The sequence below is a fragment of the Nomascus leucogenys genome, chromosome 14 (genome assembly GCF_006542625.1).
Source record: "Nomascus leucogenys isolate Asia chromosome 14, Asia_NLE_v1, whole genome shotgun sequence".
Classification (NCBI taxonomy): Eukaryota; Metazoa; Chordata; class Mammalia; order Primates; family Hylobatidae; genus Nomascus; species Nomascus leucogenys.
Window position 1 is genome coordinate 59419445 of NC_044394.1, and position 22878 is coordinate 59442322.

The window sequence follows — 22878 nt, forward strand, 5'->3', positions numbered from 1 at the left end:
AGTGTGCATGTGTGAGCCCGCTCGCCCAACTCCTGAGATCTCATCACTCCTGATCATGTTTCAGGGTTTTTCTATCTATAGGGAAACTGCCTTTCCCTGGCGCTGGCTCTGAGCAATTATTATTTTAGAGTGGCGGTGCGACCACTGTCTGACCATCACCTGATGATCTTCTGACATTCTTGGTGGAGCGTGGGGGCCCTATCCTGCCCTGTTGGTGTCTGACTAGCTACCCACTGCAACACCACCACTTTTCACAGTGAGTCATGGAAACCAGAATTCCTTTCCCAAGGCAGATCATAGAAACTAGAATTCCCCTTCCTCCAAGCAAGTTGTAAAACCTAGAAAGGTTATTTTCTGCCTTCTCCCTTGAAGACCCTCATTCCAGAAGGGTCCTGCCCTAATACCAGAAGGAATGCTACATAGGGAAGCCAAGAAGAATATGAACAGACAGGCCTTGCTGGGTTTCCCCATTCAGTCTATTACCATTAGATCATTATCATTCCCTTTTTGTCCAATCCCATTTCTTTTTCTTTTTAAGACACAGGGTCTCTCTCTGTCGCCCAGGCTGGAGTGCAGTGGTGCAATCACTGCTCACCGTAACCTCGAACTCCTTGGCTCAAGCAACCCTCCCACCTCAGCCTCCCAAGTAGCTAGGACTATAAGATCACAATACCCAGCTAATTAGTTTGTGTGTCTGTCTGTGTGTGTAGAAATGGGGTCTCCATCTGTTGCCCAAGCTGGTCTCAAACTCCTGGGCTCAGGCGGTCCTCCTGCCTTGGCTTCCCAAAGTGATGGGATTACAGGTGTGACCCACTGTACCAGGCCTCTAATCACATTTCTACACAGCTATCCCTTCTTCATATAACCTAAGCATAAAAATAGTTTCCTCTAGGTCTTGTGGTCTGCATTTTTCGACTCTCATGTCATGTAAAACTTTGATTAAATAGATTTGTTATGCCTTTTTTGTGTGTGTTATACGAGTGTCAGCTGTGATCCTTAAAATGGGTAAAGAAAGGTTTCACACCTTTCCACTCCTACACCAGTCAGAGTTTACTACATAATTTTGGAATGGAGTGATTTCAGATGTCATTTAATTCAGCTTCATCTTGGCTTCACCACATTCTGCCGTGTGTATGTGACTCAGTAACCACTCTGCGCCTCAATTTTTTCAAATAAGGTTTGAAAAATAAGGTTATAATATTTACCTCAATATGGTAATGTGAAAATTACAGAAGTTATGATTTACATAAATCTAAAACACTTTGAATCATGCACATAGTAAATGCTCAAAGGTGTTCACTATTATGATGATTGACTTAGATTAAACCTATTGTAAATATTAACTGTTCCTCTATGCTATCAGACCTCAAAGTGTGGTGTCGGGATTCACGGGGGTGGGAATTTTCTGGAGACCCTTTTCAGGAGTCCATGAGGCCAAAATTATTTTCTTAATACTACTAAGAGGTTATTTGTCTTTTTCATTCACATTCTCTCAAGGAGATGTAGTAGTTTTCTCAGAGCTACCTGAGAAGTGCTAACGTTAGCAACAGAAGCAGCTAAAGAACTCACACGAAATCAGACATTAGACACTTTTCTTACTAGATTTATTTTAAAAAATTACTTGTCATAAAAATGTTGTTTGTTAGCTTGTAACGCATTAGTAATTTTAAATCAATATTTTAAAACTGTGTTTTAATTCTAATACAGTAAGTATTGATATAACTGACAGAAACAAAAGCTCCCTGGGCTCTTTAATAATCTTTAAGACCGTAAAGGGATCTTGAGGTCAAATTTGAGAACCAAAGCTGTGATGCAACCTCTTTTTGAACGAACGTGGATGTCTCACCACCACAATTTCATATTTTCCAGCTTCCATGACTTTTTCTTGTTTCCGCTGGCTGGGCTGAATTTCTTCATTTCTGCCTGCCAAAAGCCCTACCCCTCCTTCAAGAGCATCTATAACTGGTTATCCTTGAATTTGGTCCAGATTTCGCTGCCTCCTTGGCACTCTCTTCCACGATGCTGGGCCCTCCAGGGCCGGGCCTCCCTCGGACACGTGCCCTCGTTAGCCTTGGAGTATGAACACTCTGTTTTGACGGAGGCTCTCTTGCGAGCCCGGACCAGATTTCTCCCTTCACCAGGCCTGCACAGGCACCAAGGGGAGGTGCCTGGGCTCCACAGGCCCGACAGGGCCAGAGGGTCGCCGGCAGCGTCAACCAAGTGCACTACAGCCCACGGGTGGCTAGGAGCGCGGGAAGAGCCGGGGCCCGACCCCCGCCCACCCGGTTTCCCGGCAGCGCCCTGCCGCGTAGGGGCGGAGCCGCGCGCCTACACAGGGTGTGGCCTCCAGCCCGCGCGGGAAAGGGCCTGCGCCGCATGCGCGCGCACAGTCGGCGGCCGCGCGCAGCACGCTCAAGGCCGGGATGGCGGCGCCGGCGGCAGGGAGCGGGACGCCCCGAGAGGAGGAGGGACCTGCTGGGGAGGCAGCGGCCTCGCAGCCCCAGGCCCCAACGAGTGCGCCTGGGGCTCGCCTCTCGAGGTTGCCTCTGGCGCGAGTGAAGGCCTTGGTGAAGGCGGATCCCGACGTGACCCTAGCGGGACAGGAAGCCATCTTCATTCTGGCACGAGCGGCGGTGCGGCTGCAGCGCGAGGGCACGCGGGGGTGGGGGAGGTGGAGTGCGGGGCGGGGCCTCGGGGCCTTCCGCGGGCGGGGCTTAGGGCGGCGTGGACCGGGTTTTGAGATGTGGGCGAGGACCCGGAAGGCGGAGGAAAGGGGCCCGGGACCTACGCGAGTTGTATGTTTTGTTAACACTCCTCCCTCTTGTTGAGGACCTGGATAGTGAGTGACTTTAATTTGTATCTCCAGGGCCTCGTACAGAACTTGTAGGAGTCTTTAGTGAATGAGGGAGAATAGTGGGAAGAGGGTAGCGGAATGGATCTTCATGAAGTCCAGGACAATCTTAGCTTCCAGAACATTTTCTTGCCCCGAGCCTTTCTTCTCCCTTTCTGCCCCCACCCACAAACCGGAGCCCTCACCTCCTCAGTGTGCTAGAACCCATTACTAAAACTTTGCTTTTTTACTTCACAGGAACTGTTTGTGGAGACCATTGCAAAAGATGCCTACTGTTGCGCTCAGCAGGGAAAAAGGAAAACCCTTCAGAGGAGAGACTTGGGTAGAGTGGCACTGCAGTGTCTGGGGACAGACAAGGGAGGGCTGGGCTGATTTCCCCTTGCGCAGGTTGAGAAGACGTCACTGATCTGAGAGGTGCCACAGCGTCTCTCCCCAGGAAGGTTTCTGTTGGCCACAGTGCCAGGAAGCCCTACCTGTAGAGGCTGTCTGCTTGGGGTGGCGGGGCAGTGTGTGAAGGTGTCTGGGGTTGCCATAGCGGACTGGATCCCTTCATACCTTCTGCCAAATTGCACCAGAAAAAGATTTTTCTTTTTCACCTAGCAAGTGGGGATTTGATTTCTGACTCTTGTCTGGCTGGTAACCCTCACCTGTGTAAGATTTCATATACCGTATTCTCACACGCCCTGCGTCTATTGCCACGTTATTCTCTGATAACTTCAAGAGCAAAGCGAATAAATAAATTAGGTGTAATTTAGGAGGCCCCCAACCCCCGCATTGAATGGTATTTGCCTACACTTTTCTTACTCTTCTAGGGAGACAGCTAATATATATGAGTTGCTGGTAGAGTAGATATGGATCTCAAGGCAGCAAGGGACGCATCTTATAAATGCCCTCATTTGCCCAAAGCCTCATGCCCTTCACTGCAGATTGTGCCGTTTTCTGACTGACGTCAGCGTGGCTGAAGTTAGTCAGGTGTCTCTTTGCCTTGTGTTTCAGATAATGCAATAGAAGCTGTGGATGAATTTGCTTTTCTGGAAGGTGAGTTCTCTCTCAGTGGGCAATCATTTCCGCCTGTCTTTTGCATGTTGATGTGAAATTCAAAACCTCATAAAACGGATGCCTGCTTCTTGTTTGTGTAGGGATAATTCTTTCTCCGTACTTGCTATTAGGATAGAAAAAAGTAACTTGCTAAACCTAGTGAGGTTCAGTTTTCTCCCTTGGGAAATTAAAACTTCTACCTGAAAATTGCTAACCATAAAGAAATAGGGAATATAAAGATCCCAGTGGAGTTAGCTGAATTCCGAAGTTCGATTCCTACCTTGATCGCCATCCCTAGATATCAGGCTTGCCCTTCTTATCATGTTAGAGATCAGAAACAATTGTCAACATTTAAGGGGTCACCGCTTGTTCTTTTTTCTTCAACAATCTGTGTGAAGTGATTATTTTGCTGCAATAAGACTTGTACTTGTCTGTATTTATTTTTAGGAGTCATGGATTAACTTGTGTACTAACTAAATTTTGTCATTAAAAAAGAAAATATTTGAAATACCTAATTTTAGCTACCTCGCCTCAGAGCGATTTCTGCTACTTAATTCTTAAATCTGATAAGCTTACTCTTCACTACACGTATATAGTCATGTGCTGCATAATAACTTTTTGGTCAGCCATGGACTGCTTACATGAGGGTGGTCCCATCAGATTATAATGGAGCTGAAAAATTCCTTTTGCCCAGTGAGGGAGTGGTCATAACATCCTAATGAAATACATTACCTTTTCTATGTTTAGATATGTTTAAATACACTTGTCATCATGTTACAGTTGCCTACAGTATTCGGTACAGTAACATGCTGTTGAAGTTTGTAACGTGACAGTAATAGTTATACCCTGTAGACTATACCATCTAGCTTTGTGTAAGTACCCTGTATGGTGTTCACACAGTGGTGAAATCGCCTGAAGATGTGATGCATTTCTCAGGATGTATCCTTGTTGAGCGACACATGTATTTTGATTGAATAGCTTAGCAAAAGCCATGTGTCCTCATTTCATTCTCCCAGGGTGTTCTCATTACCTCCTCCAAGCCTTATTACCTTTAGAAATATCTTGATTTATTCCGCTCTTTTTTACTCCTTTGTTCTGCATCTCCATGTCAACCTAGGTCCCTGGTCGTTTTGATAGATATTTTTTAAATGTCTTATTAGATACACTACCATGGCCAGCTTCATGCCTAGACTTTTGAGCATTCTTTTAATTTCCGGATTTTTCTTCAGCCTCTCTTTCCACCTACTCATTTTTCTTAAAATTAACTTTTGTTAGTCCTGCCTAAGGCAGGCACTCCTTGTGACAGACTTTCTGTGAGTTCTCCAGTCAAAAATGTTTGGAGCCTACTTTACCTCTTCATTTTTAATTACCAACTTTTCAAAGACATGAGTGATATGATCAGATTTGTATTTTAAGTACACAACATTGCTGCCCTGCGGAAAATAAACTGGAGGGTACTAGAAGTAGAAGTGGGGCGGTCTTATGTAGTTTTCTACTCTAGCCTCTATCACAGCATAGTGCTTAGCTTGGATTTTTAATAAATGGCCATTTACTGAATGATTGCTGTGTTTATTTTCATCCTCTGCTTTCATCCTCATTTATTTCTGTAATTGAATCCCTCTGCTCTGTCCTACATTGGTAGATCTGAATGTTAGCCATCATAGCCCCTGTGGATTCAGTCTGCATTATATTGTTTTCTTACTTGGTAAAATAAATATTCTTACGTCCTTAGATGTGTATGGTCTAAGTAAATACATTTTTTTGTTTTTATAAGTAATACATATTCATACTTGAAAATCAAATAGTTACCTAATGGCTTATAATGAAGTACAGCTGCTGTCCACCCACTGTTTTGTTTTGTGTTTTGAGCTTTTCTGGTGGTTACGTTTATTTCTAACTAATATGCTTACCCATTGATTTGTCAGCTGTAGACGGTATGTGTTGACTTCCTGCTGTGATAAATGAAGATTTGGCTAACCTGTAGAACCCCATAAATCCCCTCCTGTCTTTTTGATTTTTGGTAGTTGTATCACTAGTTTTAGTTTCTTTACCTTTACAGTTCATATAACATACTAGGATGTCTTTGGTTGTTGTTGTGTCCAATTTTTAATGTATTCCTTGACTCCCCAGTTTGTAAAGTGTGACTATTAGTGCACCTATCCCTTTTCCCTTTCTAGTTCACATCTAGCTATCAATTTGTGTTGTCTAGTAATTTGACATTGTCAAAGCTAATAACATTTATATCTTATCACAATTAAATCTTCCATGCTTTATCTCTGGTTGATTGTGAAGTTGAAAACTAGGACTGTAAACAGTCTTTCTCTACCCTCTCTCTGTCCCTTAATTCCTCATTCAGGTCCCCTCCCTGCAAACAACTGTTACTAGTTTTCTTCTGTAATCTGGATATTTTTTGCAAATATGTTTGTATGTGTGTATGTATATTCTTTTTCTAAGTCTTATGAAATGCAACATATGTAAAGTGTGTGCTGTAAATCTGAAGTCAATAAATGATAAAATGAACACCCTTGTAACCACCATCTTGGCCAAGAGATAGGGTATTGTCAGCCCCCAGAAGTCCCACATATATTCATTCTTCATCATACCTATTCTCATCCCCTTTCCTGACATTACTGTTTCCTAACTTTTTTGGTAATTACTTCCTTTTCTTTATAGCTTACGATATAAGCATGCATCCCTGAACACTAAGGTTTTGTTTTGTTTTGTTGAACTCTCTGCAAATGGAACCAAACCGTATGCATTCATTGGTCAACATCTGTCACATAACTGTTTTCTTTAAGTTAACACATTTATGAGATTCATCTGTGTGATTGCACATAACTCATTTGTTCGTGTTCCTTGCTGTATGACAGTACCGCGATTGAACTATTTTAATGTTGATATTTGGGAAACCTTATTTTTCCTATTATAAACAATTTGCTATGAACAATCTTGTACATGTTTCTCTAGGGTGGATGTATATGTGTGTATAAAATATACTGCTGGAACCTAGGCTATATAGAGTATTCATATCTCCATCTTTGGCAGGTACTGCTGAACTTCCTGTATTCCAATTCACGTTTCTACCAGCAGTGCATGATAATTCCCATTGCTTCTCATTCTTACCCACACTTGGTATTACCAGAGTTTTTTATTTTTGACAAGCTGTTATTGAATGTAAGTGATAGTTGCATGTGGTGTTAATTCGTATTGCCCTGATTGTGGGTGACATTGGGCATCTTTTCATATGCATAACCATTTTTTTGAGGGGTGTCTCCTATTTTTCTGTTAGCTATTTTTGTCCTTTTTCTTAATGATTTATAAAAATGCTTGCTGTATTTTATTTCATTTTTATTTATTAATTTTTTTGACACGGAGTCTTGCTTTGTCATCCAGGCTGGAATGCAGTGGCATGATCTCTGCTCACTGCAACCCCCCCTCCCAGGTTCAAGAGATTCTCACATAACTGGGACTACAGGTGTGTACCACCACGCCTGGCTAATTTTGGCATTTTTTGGTAGAGATGGGGTTTCAGTGTGTTGGCCAGGCTGGTCTTGAACTCCTGACCTCAAGTGATCTGCTTGCCTCCGCCTTCCAAAGTGCTAGGATTATAGGTGTGAGCCACTGCGCCCAGCCGTGCTTGTTATATTTTAGATATGAATCTTTTTTAGTATATGAGAAGTATCTTTTCCTGCCTTTTCACTCCTTAAAAGGTTGTCTTTTGATATGCATTAAAAGATAAAGGTAGTCAAATGTATCAATTTTTTTCCTTATAGCTAATGCTATTTGTGTTCATTTTAGAAAATATTCCCTACTGTATGGTCATGAAGACATTCTGTATATGCTAAAATCTTTATAGTTTTGTCTTTCATAACAGTGGAGTTGAATTTTTGTGTATTGGGTTGGGGGTCCAGTCTCATTTGTTTCTTCATATTTAGATATCCGCTTGTCCATATCATCTCACTGCTTTGTGTGCTACCTTTCTTATCAATCAAGGCTGTTTCTGGCCTTTCTGTTCTCTTCCATTGATCTATTTGTATCTCTTCCATTGATGGGTATTCTCACATCAGTACTATACTGTCTCAGTTATGGTAGCTTTATCTGAGAGAGCAGATCTTCCCACCTTGTTTTTTTCTAAGTATCTTTGCTATTTTTGAATTTTTGCATTTTCGTGTACATTTTGGAATCTGTCAAATTCCACAGAAAGGGATATTAATTGGGATTTATTGAATTTATAAATTACTGTGGGGAAGAAAGGATATCTTTACAATAGTGAACCTTCCAGTTTATAAATATGGTCTACTTTAACATTTATTAATATTTAGTTTTTAATAAATTATTTTACCTGAAGAAATCTTGATGTATTTTATTAAATGTTGTTCTCTAAGTACTTAATATTTTTGATGCGATTGTTAATGGTATCTTTCTAAAGTAAATTTTATTTTCTAAATATTGCTGTATTTAGAAATATAATTGCTTTTATGTTAATTTTGCAACTAGCATCTTACTTAGCTATTATTCTTAGTTTTTTTGCTTAAAAATTTTGTTTTGATGTAGTTCTTAATAATTTGAATGACATATCTGTTGATTTTTGAATTTCTTTAATTACATAGTAGTATATCATCTGCCAGTAATAATAATTTTGTGAAGTTCTTTCCAATCCTTGTCTTTATATATATATATATATATTTTTTTCTTTTCTTTTTTTTTTTTTGAGACGGAGTCTCGCTCTGTCGCCCAGGCTGGAGTGCAGTGGCGCAATCTCGGCTCACTGCAAGCTCTGCCTCCCGGGTTCACGCCATTCTCCTGCCTCAGCCTCTCTGAGTAGCTGGGACTACAGGCGCCCGCCACCACGCCGGCTAATTTTTTTTTGTATTTTTAGTAGAGACGGGGTTTCACCGTGGTCTCGATCTCCTGACGTCGTGATCCGCCCGCCTCGGCCTCCCAAAGTGCTGGGATTACAAGCGTGAGCCACCGCGCCTGGCCGTCTTTATATATTTTTTTCTTGCCCTGCTGAACTGGCTAGAATCTCTAGTGCAGTGTTGCATGGAAGTGGTAAGAGCAGGCGTTTTTGACTTCCAAGGGAAAGCTTTCAGTATTTACCTAGTAATTATGCTTACTGTAGATTTTATGTAGATTTTTTAACAGATTATGAATGTTGCATCCCTGTTTATAAAAGAGATTAGTATTTTTTTCATACTGTGTGTGAGCGTCATACAATTCATTGGCAATTATACACTTTTTATTTTTTTTTTTTTGGTGGGGGATGGAGTCTCACTCTGTTGCCCAGGGTGGAGTACAGTGGCACGATCTCAGCTCATTGCAACCTCCGCCTCCTGGGTTCAAGTGATTCTCCTGCCTCAGCCTCTCTAGTAGCTGGGATTACAGGCTCCCACCACCACACCCTGATAATTTTTGTATTTTTAGTAGAGATGGGGTTTTGCCATGTTGGTCAGGCTGGTCTTGAACTCCTGACCTCAGGTGATCCACCCGCCTCAGCCTCCCAAAGTGTTGGGATTATAGGCGTGAGCCACCATGCCTGGCCCACTTTTTATATTATCTATTCTCTGGAAAACTTAATTGTAAGATTGGAATTATTTTGTTTTTGAATATTTGGTGGAATTCAGTGATGCTATTAGAGGGGTTGCAATGCCAAATTTGATTATTGTATAATTTAGATTTTCTGTGTTCTTACTGAATTTCTTCTGTCTGCTTATTTTACCAGTTTCAAAGAGGTGTGTGTTAAAAGTCTACTGCTATGATTATGGACTATTTCTACTTATATTTCTGGGTCTATTCTTTCATTATATATTATGAAACCATGTGATTAGATATATACAGATTTAATGTTTTTATATATTGTTGGTGATTGAGCCTTTTATATTTGTAAATTGGCTATTGTTATTTCTAACTGCTTTGTGCCCTAAAGTCTATTTTGTTTAATATTATTAAAGCTTATCAGCTTTCTTTAGTTAGTATTTGCATGGTACGGATTTTTGTAAATCTTTTAATTTTTATCTTTATATATATTTGTGAACAGAATTTAACTGGATTATTTTCCTAAATTCAGACAGTCTGTGTCTATAACTGGAGCACGTCATTCATTTATGTTTAATTGGTCATATGTATGAGTTTGAATTCTGTTGTCTTATTTTGTCCTGCTTTCTATTTGCTTGTTTTATGTTTTGTTTTTTTTTCTCTCAATTTTTGGCCTTCTTTTGGATTATTATTTGATTTTTTTTCCTCTATCAGCCTGGAAGTTATATACTCTATTTCTATTCTTTTAGTGATTATCAGTTACTATGTAAGTCCTTAATTTATCAAAGCCTATTTAGTACCTTTCCCCTCATTCTCAACAAATTGAGATCTTAGGATCCATGAACTCAATTTTCAAATTCCTCGTCTCCTAATTTATGTGCTGTTATTGTCATGTATTTTTGTTTTGTCTTTGTCAATCTACATAAGGCATTTTTATTCCTGTATTATGCAGTCAATGATATATGGATTTATTCACATACTATCTTTGCTTTTCTTTCCTTTCTGTATTATTATTATTATTATTATTATTATTATTATTTTTGAGACAGTTTCATTTTGTTGCCCAGGCTGGAGTGCAGTGGTGCGATCTCAGCTCACTGCAACCTCTGCCTCCTGGGTTCAAGTGATTCTCATGTCTCAGCCTCCCAAGTAGCTGGAATTACAGGCATGCACCACCATGCCTGGCTAGTTTTTTTTGTATTTTTAGTAGAGATGGGGTTTCCCCATGTTGACCAGGCTAGTCTCGAACTCCTGACCTCAAGTCATCTGCCTGCCTTGGCCTCCCAAAGTGCTGGGATTACAGGCGTGAGCCGCTGTGCTTGGCCTCCTTTCTGTATTTCTGATCCTCCGTTTGTGATCATTTTCTTTCTTCCTGAAATAAATCATTTAGAACTTCATTTAGTATGGTCTGGTAACTGACTCCCTAATTTTTTCTTATGAAAATGCCTTGAATTTCATTGTTGGAGGATAATTTGTTGAATATAAATTCTAGGTGGAAAGTTCTTTTAGCACATTGAAGCTATCATTTTACTGTTTTTTTTTTTTTTTTTGGCTTCTATGTTTTCTATAGAGAAATCATCTGTTTGTAATTCTTTTGAAGCTAGTTTATCTTTTTTGTTTTTTGTCTGCTTTTAAGATTTTCACTTTGATTTTCTGTGGTTTCACTCTGATGTATAGAGGTGTGGATTTCTTTTTATGTAGTTTATTTGAGCTTCTTGAATCTATGGATTAATGTCTTTCATCTGTCCTGGAAAATTCTCAGCCAGTGTCTCTTCAGCTATTGGCTCTGCTTTGTTCTTTCCTCTGTCTCTCTCTGGGATTCCCATTAAATATATGTAAAAACTCAATCATAATTTTGCCTCTCTAGTATGCATTCTGTCTGTGTAATTTTTTCTGATCTTCTAGTTTATTCTCTCCATTTGTCTCGTTTCCTTTAAACTATTTTGTGTTTTTTTTTTTTTTAGTTTCAGTTTTTGTATTTTTCAGTACTATGAGTTCTGTTTGGTTCCTTTCCAAATCTGTTGTCTTTTTTTTAGCCTAACAAAGTATCAAGCCATTTTTGTGAGTACTTTTTGTTGTTCTTATTTTCTGCAGGTATTTTGAAGCTTGTCTTTTAGTTCTGTAAACATAGTAAACACAGTTGTTTTACAGTCAATGTTCCATCCAATATATGATCTAATATTCAAAGCCTTTTGAGTTTTTTGTTTGCTAGTCTGCCGAATCTAACATCCGTAGTCTCTTGAGACTGTCTTTTTGTCTGTTGTTTCTGTTGGTACTGTCGCATGGCCTTTTATCCCCCTATATGCCTATCTTTGGAAAATGGTTATTGTCTTTAAAAAGTATTTGTTAGATAATTTGAGGCCGTATGGTGATACTTTCTCCAAAGAAGATTTCCATTTGCTCCTGAAGCCACCTACAGCCATTATCAGTGCAGGACTTCTGAATCCAGATCTAAGACTTGAAGGTTTCTGAACTATCATACTGATATGAACTCAGGCTGCAGGCCTGTGAAGGGGCACTGATTAAATTCCAGTTCGTCCTTACTCTGAGGGGGCAGCCTTTTGGGCTCTAGCTTAAAAAAGATGGGTGTCAGACATCCTTACTTGGGTAGACTCAGGGATTTGACTCTTGGTTCCTTCAGCCTACCCAAATCACTGCCCAGTTTCTTAGCTTTTTCAGATTGGCAGATGTTATGAGAGCAGAAGTAGCATTGGAGGCTGGGTTTATTTTGTGTTCTTACCGTTTCTGGGTTTCACATTTGCTTTTTCTTGATGTCTTTTCAATTCCTGAAGATTTTCTTTTCTTATGTATTTTATTTAGCTTTCTCAGTTGATCTCAACAGGAACTTGCCATTATGAAAATCACCTCTATTTTTTTTTTTTTTTAAATTAGAAGTGTTTTTGCTTTGTTTTTCTTATGTTTTTATTTTCCCTGTATTATCTAGGTCATTAAAAAAAGTTTTGGTCTCCTTTCAACTATGTAGACTTTCTTCAGATACCTGGTAATTTTCATTCTATTTAAGAATAAGGGAATAAGGCTGTTTGGTAACTGTGTGTGTGTGTGTGTATGGGATGAGGGGGTGGTTGTTGCCTGGCAGCTTTGCTTTAGGGTGAACAGGGGTGGGACCAGCTGTTATCCTGGGTGACCCCGAGGGTATGAATGCAGAAGGCTTTACTGTGGGAAGCTGGCAGTTTTAGAGGCTGTTCTAGTTTTCTCCATATAGTTCATTTGGTTCTTTAAAAGAGAGCCCTGTGATCTTTTTTTTTTTCCAAGCTCGGTTTAAATGCCTGTCTTCTGGTTGTGCTGCCTGTGGGCAGGGTTGTGGGGAGATAGGGGCAACTGTTTGTCATACAGACCCTCTGGTCATTAACCCATTTTCATCTCACATCACCATTCCTGGTGACCTGAGCCTGGAGCTTCCTCATGGTTCTTTTAGGCATATGGGCCTCCTCTTCTGCTGCAGCCCCCTCTGTGTTCATTCTAGGCTCCTTTTTCCTCTGCTCTATTTATAAGCATACTTTGATCAGGTTTCTGTTACTCAGTTTTTTGTTGAAATCCATTAACTGCCAGTGGGCCCCTATTTGTTGTAGATTTATACTTTTTAAACTTTTTTACCTTTTGAATGGAATCTTGGATGGGAGGGCATACATACTTGTGGGCCCAGTCCCTCATCTGGAACTGAAACTTTCTAAAAAGAATATAAACTCTTTAATTAGAGAGTTTACCTCATTTATTTTATATTATTCCTTCCTTATATGGTCTTCATCAATGTTCATTAACTAACACAACAACTTCTTAGCTCTTTTCCCACTTCTAATTCTAACTCTTCAGACTAGTATGCTTAATTCCTAACTGCCCACCATCTGTAATGACATGTTTTTCCCTGGGGATATTTTGGATAGATCATCCTCAAAATTAGTATTTTGGTCTTACAGAACCGCTGCCAATACCGGAGCCTCTTCTGCATTAACTTTGCCCAGCTTGTTACACTAATCCAGCTCCTGAGGTCCCCAATATACTCATTGCTCTTTGTATGTTTAGGTACTTTAGATTGATTGCTGAGCGGGACAGTTTTGTGAGCCTTCATCTGAAGCCTTCAGTTCACCCCTCTCCACAGGCCTCAGCTTTGAAGAACGGAGTCTTTGCACTTACACACACTCTTCCTGTTCTGCCTTCACCTATGCCGGGATAAGCAGAGATCTCATCAATTAGCTCTTCTCTGCAAGGTCTTCCACTACTTCTGTCTGTCTTCCATATCAAGCCTGAATGCAGCTGCTGCTGCTTAGAGCAGAGATGAAGAAAGTGTTCTGCATAAGTGGCTTCCTGAATGATGAGGACCAGAATAAAGGTTTTTGACCAACTTCAGTCTAGTGTGTTTTATAATCTCGCCTTTGTTCCTACCTTGTGACTGGAGAGTCACCATACCTGTTCACAGACCTTCCTGATCTTCCCTGCCAGCCATTCTAACCTGCAGTCCTTTCATTAATTTTGTTCTTTTATTTTTCCAGCATATCATCAGAAAGTGGTTCCAGAATTTATGGAACACCACTTGCCCTCAGGAGTTCAAATAAATATGGTCCTAGGTTGAAAGCCAGTTAAATTTTTTTAAAGTTTTATTTATTGACGTATCCACATACTCTATATTTCACCAATTTAAAGTGTACAATTCAGTGGTATTTAGTATATTCACAAATATGTACACCAATCACCACAGTCGATTTTAGAACATTTTCATATAAATGGAATCATGTAACAATGTGGTCTGTCTGGGTTTTTTCACTTTGATAATGTTTTTAAGGATTATCCATGCTATATAGCATGTACTAGTACCTCATTTAAAAAAACTGTGGTAAATTTTACATAAAGTAAAATTTACTTTTGTAACAATTTTTAAGCATATAGTTCAGTGGCATTAAGTACATTCACATTGTTGTGCAACTAACACCATCATCCATCTCCAGAACTTTAAAAATCTTCCCAAGCTGAAACTTCATACTCATTAAATAATCACTCCTCATTCCCTACATCCTGCAGTCCCTGGCTAAATTTTGGTTTGGAGGACAGGTGTGGGCGACATAACAGGAATGAGGCAGAGTACCTAGAAAGTAGCAGTTAAGGAAAGCAGCAGAAAACCTTGGACAGTGGTTCTTAAGTATTATTGGGTCATGGACCATTTTTAAAATAGTCCATGGGATTTGCTCCCTAGAATGATGCACAGATGTTCAGTACTGTAACATTTAAAAAATAAGCTTTATTTTGGAGTAATACTAGATTTGCAGAAAAGTTGCAAAGGTAGTAGAGAGAAGTCTCATGCCCCTTAGTTTCCCCATTGTTAACATTACCAAGTACATTTGTCACAACTGAGAAACTGACATTTATAGGTTACTGTTAACTACAGTCTTTGGATTTCACCATTTTTTTCATTAATATCCCTTTTCTATTCCCAGATCCAGTCCATGTTACTGTATCGTACTTACTTGTCATGTTGTCCCAGTCTTCACTGGTCTATGGCAGTTTCTTTGTCTTTCCTCATTTTTCATGACCTTGACAGCCTGAATAGCGCTGGCTGGGTATTCTGTAGGATCTCCCTAACTGGGGATTATCTTGTTTTTCTTGTAATTAGTTCTATAACGTTGCATATGATTTTGAGCACTAAACAGACCCCAGAGGCTCTTCTGTAGGCCTCTTATTATCATTGCCAATGGGAATTTAAAAGGACATTGTGGTTCATTTTCAAGATAAACTCAGATTACAGTTTGCAGCTTATTAGTGGGATGTGAAATCAAAGTGTGTTGCCACTAGCATTTTGAAATAACAGTGTTGAATTTAGTAAAGGTAAGTGTTCTAATTGTTGTTTATTTACATCTGTGTATATTAGGTCATTGTGTAAAATGTATATGGTAGGCAGACAGAAGGGAGGCCCCCATCACCTTCACCCGCTGGTATTATGCCCCCCTGAATATGTTACGTTACATGGCAGAAGAGATTTTGCAGGTATAAGTCATGTTAATAATCAGTTGACCTTCAAGTAAATTATCCTGGATTGTTTGTGCAGGCCCAGAGTAATTACATGAGCTCTTACAAACAGCTTTGCCCCAGCTGAGGGCAAAAGGGGCTGTCAGATTTAAGGCATGAAAAGGACAAGGCCTGTTGCTGGCTTTGAAGATGGAGGGGGGCATAAGGCAGGAAATGTGGGCAGGTTTAGACACTGAGAGTGATGATCAACAGTGAGGAAACAGCCTCAGTCCCACAACCGCCTGGAATGGAATTCTGCCAGTAGTCTGTCCAGTTGAATGTGGATTTTCCCCTCAAGCCTCCTCATAACAGCCGGGCTAGCTGACACATTCTGACACATTTGCTTTGGCCTTGTGAAACCTTGAGCAGAGAATCTAGTTATGCCATGCTGGACCTCTGGCCTGCAGAACTCTGAGGTAAATAAGTGTCTAAGCTGCTGAATTTGTGGTAAGTTATTATGGCAGCAATAGAAAACTAATATACTTCTTACTGAAAGTCAAGGTAAAAAAAAATCAGAAATACTGCTGTAGTGGAAAGGATCCTGGACGGGGGCCAGGAGACACCAGTTCTCATCCTGCTACTCATTACCTCCCATGATGTGTTAATCACTTACCCTTCCTGAGCTTTCTCTTACCAATTAAGTGAGTTATTTTAAAGTTTTTTCCACAGGACATATTTTTCTTTTGTGAACTTTATTTTTTTTCAGCAAAATTTACCTATTTTAGTGTACAGCTCTGAACTTTAATAAATAACTAAAATCACCATCACAAGGTATAGAACAGTTACATCACCATAAAATTCCCTCATGCCACACCTTTGTAGTCAACCCATCCTACCAATAATGTCCCTGGAAACCAGTAATCTATTGTCCCTGTGATTTTGCCACCTCCAGAATGTCATATAAATCAAATCGCACAGTATGTAGCTTTTTGAGTCTGGCTTCAATTTAGCATAAGGCATTTAAGGTTTATCCATGTTGCATGTTATCAGTAGTGTGTTCCTTTTTATTGTTGAATAGTGTTTTGTTGTATGGGATGTAAGTACCACAATCTGTTTATCTGCCAATTGAAGGGCATTTGAGTTACTTCCAGTTTTTAGTGATTGTGAATAATGCTACTATAACATTTGCATATAGGTTTTTGTGTGAACATCACTTTTTGTTGTCTGGGGTATATAGGAGTGGGATTGCTGGATCTTATTGTAAGTGTATGTTTAATTATTAAAGAAAATGCCAACTGTTTTCCAAAGTGGCTGTACCATTTTGTACTTATACCATTAGTGTTTAAGAATTTCAGTCGTTTTGCATCCATGTCAGCAGTTGGTATTAAAAGTTTTAGCCATTATAATAGGTGTGTAGTGGTATCTCATTGTGGCTTTAATTTGCATTTACCAGATATGTATTATGTAAATATTTTCTCCCAGTTCCACATGACATTAAATTTTGAAAAAATCTTATACAAGGTTCTTAGCTGCACTCAGCTCTGTTGGTGAGATGACTCAAATGAGGCACCTGTGCCTTCCAGGGGACACCTCACTTTTCCACCTTTTGGATAAGTCCCTGTGGAGAAGCAGGGCTTCCTTTGTGGTCACCAACTCCTGTGCCCTCCTCCTGCCTCAGTGTCTATCAGTCACGGGCTAATGGATCAAAAAGAGACCAGGCATTCCCAGTATATCTGGCTGGGAGCACTGAAGTGGAATTTCCTGGTGGTATAGATCATGATTGGAGATGGGGAAAAGGAAGCTATTGAAATCTGATATTAACAGTATGAAGGACTAATATTCAAAAAGAATCGGGGAAAATTATGCTAAAAAATAGAAAACTGTACTATTTATTTATTTATTTATTTTGAGATGGAGTCTTGCTCTGTCGCCCAGGCTGGAGTGCAGTGGTACGATCTCAGCTCACTGCAACCTCCGTCTCCTGGGTTCAAGTGATTCTCCTGCCTCAGCCTCCCGAGTACCTGGGATTACAGGCGCGTGCCACCACACCCGGCTAATTTTTTATATTTTTGATAGAGACAGGGTTTCACCATGTTGACCAGGCTGGTCTCAAACTCCTGACCTCAAGTGATCCACCTGCCTTGGCCTCCCAAAGTGTTGGGATTAGAGACATGAGCCACTGCGCTTGACCTAGGAAATTTAAAATGTGTTCCTGATTTCTTCATTGTATCTGAACCAGGGATCTGACATTCCTCATTCAAGGCTTCATATCTCTGGACATCTTAACACTTAAAGCATTTTTCTTTTTTTCCCCTAATTAGCTCAGAATGTTCTCTGTACCATCTTGTATTTTTTATACTGTTTAAAGTTTTGTGTTTTCTTTCTCCTTCCTTTCCTGTAGGAATCTAGTTTCCCTGATCAGATCTACAAAATCTAGCTAACTTGGAATCTTCAAGAACAATGGGTGGTATTCTGTATGCATATCTGGGTCAGGATGGTGAAGTAGATACATCTCACAGTGTCTCTAATGCCTAATTTAATAAATGAGCAATCCCCGACCCCCCAACCAAGTTCATACAAATTAGTAAAATATTTAACCCCAGCAATCAAACAAGGAATGGGGCACATTGCAGTGCCACAAACTTCAACAAATGAATAAGGAATGACATGGAAGATTCTAGAATTGAGAGGAAGTGCATGACACAGAAAGGTTTCTAAACCCATCTGCAAGAAGTCATAATTGTGAGTCACCCAAATCTTGAGAGTTTTTATACGCTCAGTCAGGAGGAAATTAAACCAAAGGGTTGGTAGCTTTTCCTTTTTCTGACTGTGGAGAAGTGGAAAGGGTTCCTGGAGAGAAATGGGTGAAGCAGATGGAGATGAACTCTTCAGTGGATGTGAGGGATACGGGCTAAGCTAGAGGATGCATCTATAGCTAAGGAGACGGAATGTAGCTCCAAGTAGGTGGAGTAAATCCTAGTACTGTGTGTTAAACCTCCAAGTTGGCACACCTTCTAAGCTGAATCGTCCCTCTCCACTCACCATACCTTCTGGCCAGGTATATAGAAATACGTAGAAGCTCCCTCAAACTGTAGCTCAGTTGAGAGCGCAAATTGACCTCAGGTATAGTGGAAAGTAAAGTGGCCAAGAAAATGGATGCTGAAGCCAGAATCCCTAGTTTCTTATCTGCTACTTAGGAGGCATTAGAGAAAGGAGACTCTGTGAGACATATACACTTCATCATTAAGAGATTAAGTTACGGCTGGGCGTGGTGGCTCACGCCTGTAATCCCAGCACTTTGGGAGGCCAAGGCGGGTGGATCACGAGGTCGGGATATTGAGACCAGCCTGGCCAATATGGTGAAACCCCGTCTCTACCAAAAATACAAAAAATTAGCCAGGTGTGGTTGCCGGCGCCTGTAGTCCCAGCCACTCAGGAGGCTGAGGCAGGAGAATGGCGTGCACCTGGGAGGCGGAGCTTGCAGTGAGCCGAGATAGCGCCAGTGCACTCCAGCCTGGGCGACAGAGTGAGACCCTGTGTCAAAAAAAAAAAAAAAGATTAAGTTACTTGAACAAGTTACTTAATTTCTTTGTGCTGAAACTTTCTAATCTGTAAAATGGGAATAGTGATAATACCTCAGGATTCTTGTGAGGATTAAATGAGTTAATATATGGAAAGCTCTTAGAACAGCACCTGGCACATAGTAAGTGCCATATAGTTGTGTCAGGTAATATTGTTATTATGATATCACAGCAAAATGGAAAGACTGCTCAAACAAACAGAGTGAAAAGAAATAGCACAACTGTATAATAAGCAAGAGCAAAACCAAAAAGTGTCCAAAAGGCAAGGAGCCCAGTCTAGAAGAAAGCATAGTCCAAGTTACAGAAGAAAATTCCTCCTGAGTGTTTGAATTACAGAATAGTAACATCATAAACTCAATGAAACGAACCCAAAAGCTAACTAATACGTAAAGAAATGAAGGGGAGGTTGCAGACCTCACTTTTCATTGCTAGTCAATTTATACTCTCTAAAACGGAAACATGATTTAAAAAAAACTTGAATTTCTTTTTTTTCCTTTTCTTTCTTTTTTTTTTGTTTTTTGAGATGGAGTCTCGCTCTGTCACCAGGCTGTAGTGCAGTGGCGCAATCTCAGCTCACTGCAACCTCTGCCTCCCGGGTTTAAGCGATTCTCCTGCCTCAGCCTCCCAAGTAGCTGGGATTACAGGCACACACCACTATGCTCAGCTAATTTTTATATTTTTATTAGAGACAGCGTTTCACCAAGTTGGCTAGAATGGTCTCAATCTCTTGAACTTGTGATCCACCTGCCTCAGTCTCCCGAAGTGCTGGGATTACAGGCATGAGCCACCACGCCTGGCCTTAAAAATAGCTTGAATTTCTTAAATTTTTATAGTCTCTTAACCTTCAAGGAGTGTGTTCAGAAATCATTTTTCTTATGCCGAAGAAACATTCGAAGTCCAGCATAAAGTTCATTTTCACTTGGAGTTTTTTCCTTCTGTTAAATTTTTGTAAAGGCAACATTAGTATTTTGTGATTAAAATAGCAGGTGTTGTATTATTTTATGTAAGTATTTCTGTTTACCTGTCTGCTCATTCTACCCATCTTTCTCTCATGGAGTATGTGTAAAGTGATTTTTACTTAATGATGGTTATTTCTAGATGATGCAATTGTTTTTTAATCCTTTGTCTGTGTTTTTTTCTGCATTGCTTAGTATATGATGCACATTGTTGTGATGTGAGGAAAGACCAGAAGAACTAGGAGGAGATTGGGAAAGCTTTGTGATACTGGTCTGGGACTAAAGAGTAAATCTCTGAGCTGGCCCTGAGATTGCTTGTTCCAGTGTTGCCTATTGGTTTCCCAAGAGTGATAAAATCTCCCAATTTTCTGGAAGCCAGGTTACACTTTTTTTTCTCTGTGTTCTCTGGGACCTGGGAGGTGATAGGTCCTCTTGGACAATGATCCCTGTTCCGGTACAGGAGTTAGAGCCCCAAAGGCAACAAGGATCTCACTTGTAGAGTGCTACAATATGCCAGGCATTCTCACGATGCATTATTATTCCCACATCACAGAAGAGGAAGTAGGCTCAGAGACATTAAAAGAGTGAGCTTGAATGCTCACAAGTGCAACTTCCTCTTAAATGGTTCAGAATAAAAATTTCGGTGATAATATAGTACAGGTAACAAAGAGAGTGAGAAATTAAGTAGTGGAGCCTAGCCTGAACTGTAATTCCATGATTCCACCCCCCTCATTCTCTAGGAATGACCAGCATTCAGCCACAAATGTCTTCTAGGTTTTCTGCACAGACTGCATTGGGCCCAGATAGGTTGGGGAAAGTTGCCTTTTTGAGCCCCTAGCCTCATTGAAGAAGGCAGCATACTGAGGCAGAAGGGGCATGGATTTGGAGTCAACAGACCTAAGTTAACTCTCACTCTGCTCTTTCCTCGCTGTTTAGCACTGGCAGGACACTCTGCTTTCTTGGTCCACTGTTTCTCTAAAACGAGGATGTAGACATGATAACAATAGAGGGTGTAGTTGGAGCATCCATTGTTTTGGGCCCTGTGTTAAGCACTTGAGGTGCAAGATCTCATTTAAGTTTCCTGACAGCTCTGTGCAGAAGGTACTATTATCTCCATTGTACACATGAGAAAACTGAGGCTTAGACCCAAGGTCACGTAGCAATTAGGGTTAGACCTGGGATTTGAATCCAGCCAATATGATTCCAGGGCTTATATTTTCAGCAAGCTACACTCTGATGGTCTCTAAGATCCCTGAAAGCTGTCAAAATATTTCCAGACACGAGTAGGACTGACTGTGCGGGTGGTGCTGTGAGGGCTTACCACAAGGCAGTATTGGACCACCTCTTCAGTCCTTCATTGGTGGCAGTGGAGGAAGCAGCTAGCAGCCTGCTGGCCATACCTACTCCTTGATTTCTCTCCCCGGTTAGCAAATCACTTGAGGCCTTCAATTTCATTCCCTCTGAAGTCAGACTTCCTAAAAACAAAACTATCCATTATCCAAGATCTCCATTTCTCCATGGAGAGTTACTAACATACAGAACTGGATAGTGGCCAATAATTAATCATGCTAATGACATGTCCTCTTTAGAGAGTGTGTGCATGTAAGTGTAAATACCTTTGTGTGTCTTGTCCATCCTCACCTAACCTTGTCCAAAGATGTGATGTACATGTTTTCATGTGTTAAAGACAACATTCGAAATGTTACTGCAATAAAACTAAACATCACCTATCCTATAAACCTGCAATTGCCTTAGGCACTTACTTAAGGAACATGAAAACATATATCCACTAAAAGAGTTATACATGGGCTGGGCACGGTGGCACAAACCTATAATCCCAGCACTTTGGGAGGCCGAGGCAGGCCGATCACTTGAGGCCAGGAGTTCGAGACCAGCCTGGGCAACATGGTGAAACCCCAAAAATTAGCCAGGCATGGTGGCACTCACCTGTAATCCCAGCTACTTGGGAGAGAGCCTGTGAGGCTAGAGGCAAGATGAAGTCAACCATGCCATATTTGACTCACTGTTATAATCTTTGCAAAGGCGATTTCAAAATCAGGGTTAGGCTGTGATGATTTTAGAAATTTCCCCTGAGTTTTCTGAGAAATGACAATTACACTTTTCAATGGATTCTGTCCCAGAAGCCTCCCAGACTTTCTTCAAGCCACGTATGGAGTTTATACACAGAGTTCTCATGTATCGTTCACTACAAGTTATCTGAACCTCAGAAACGTATTGTCCCTGCTTGAAAAACTTCTTGTAGTGCAAAGGAAATGTGTGAGCATCTGCTCAGAATACCATAATCAAGAGCCTTCTGCTCCTAATAATATGCTCTAGTATGTAAGCTGTGGTGGGCTCTCCCCAAGAATCTGGAAGAAGAGGTAGGAAGATTGTCTCTTGAGAGTAGAACCTTAAAATAAAGCGATTCAGCCTCAGACTCAACCTGACCTGATCAAATATATCTAAAAGAAGGCATCAGTAGTAGGGGACACTTGTCAGTGATGAAAATGAGGAAGGAGTCCCAGAGACAAATGTTGCTAGGGCCTGTTCTGCACTACATGGGGTCGCTAGAGCCTTAGCCAGTGCCTCTGTGTATAGTGCTATGGTCACATTGGCAAGACAGACATGTCAGCCTGTCCCATTCAGGTACCTTTAAACACTGCAATCATATATCCAACTTCGTTTGTTCTGAGCCCACCTTTCCCAAGCAACAGTTTGATGCTGACTTGGCTTCTGATGTAGCTCTGTCTGCAGGGAGAGAAGGTGCTTGTTATGGGAAGTTGGACTATTTGCATTCACTGTGACATTGATTTCTCTTTGTGAATGAATGGGGCCATTTCTGGCTATGATTTGTCAATCCTTGTTGCTTCACTGTGGGGAGATGAGAGGATGTGGTGGCCATATATACTTGGAATATTTCAGTCCTCCTGAATGATTCCACTTGTAGATTGCTGACTCGCCA

General features: G+C 40.6%; 1 protein-coding gene across 1 annotated transcript; it reads left to right on the forward strand.

Moving 5' to 3' along the window:
* The first annotated feature begins 2302 nt into the window (after positions 1–2302).
* POLE4 (DNA polymerase epsilon 4, accessory subunit) lies at positions 2303–13789 on the forward strand. The gene is made up of 4 exons (XM_003268712.3): positions 2303–2633; positions 3089–3173; positions 3848–3889; positions 13466–13789. Exons 1-4 carry the CDS (start codon positions 2424–2426, stop codon positions 13477–13479), a joined length of 351 nt encoding a protein of 116 aa, XP_003268760.1. The 5' UTR covers positions 2303–2423; the 3' UTR covers positions 13480–13789.
* The last annotated feature ends 9089 nt before the right edge of the window (positions 13790–22878 follow it).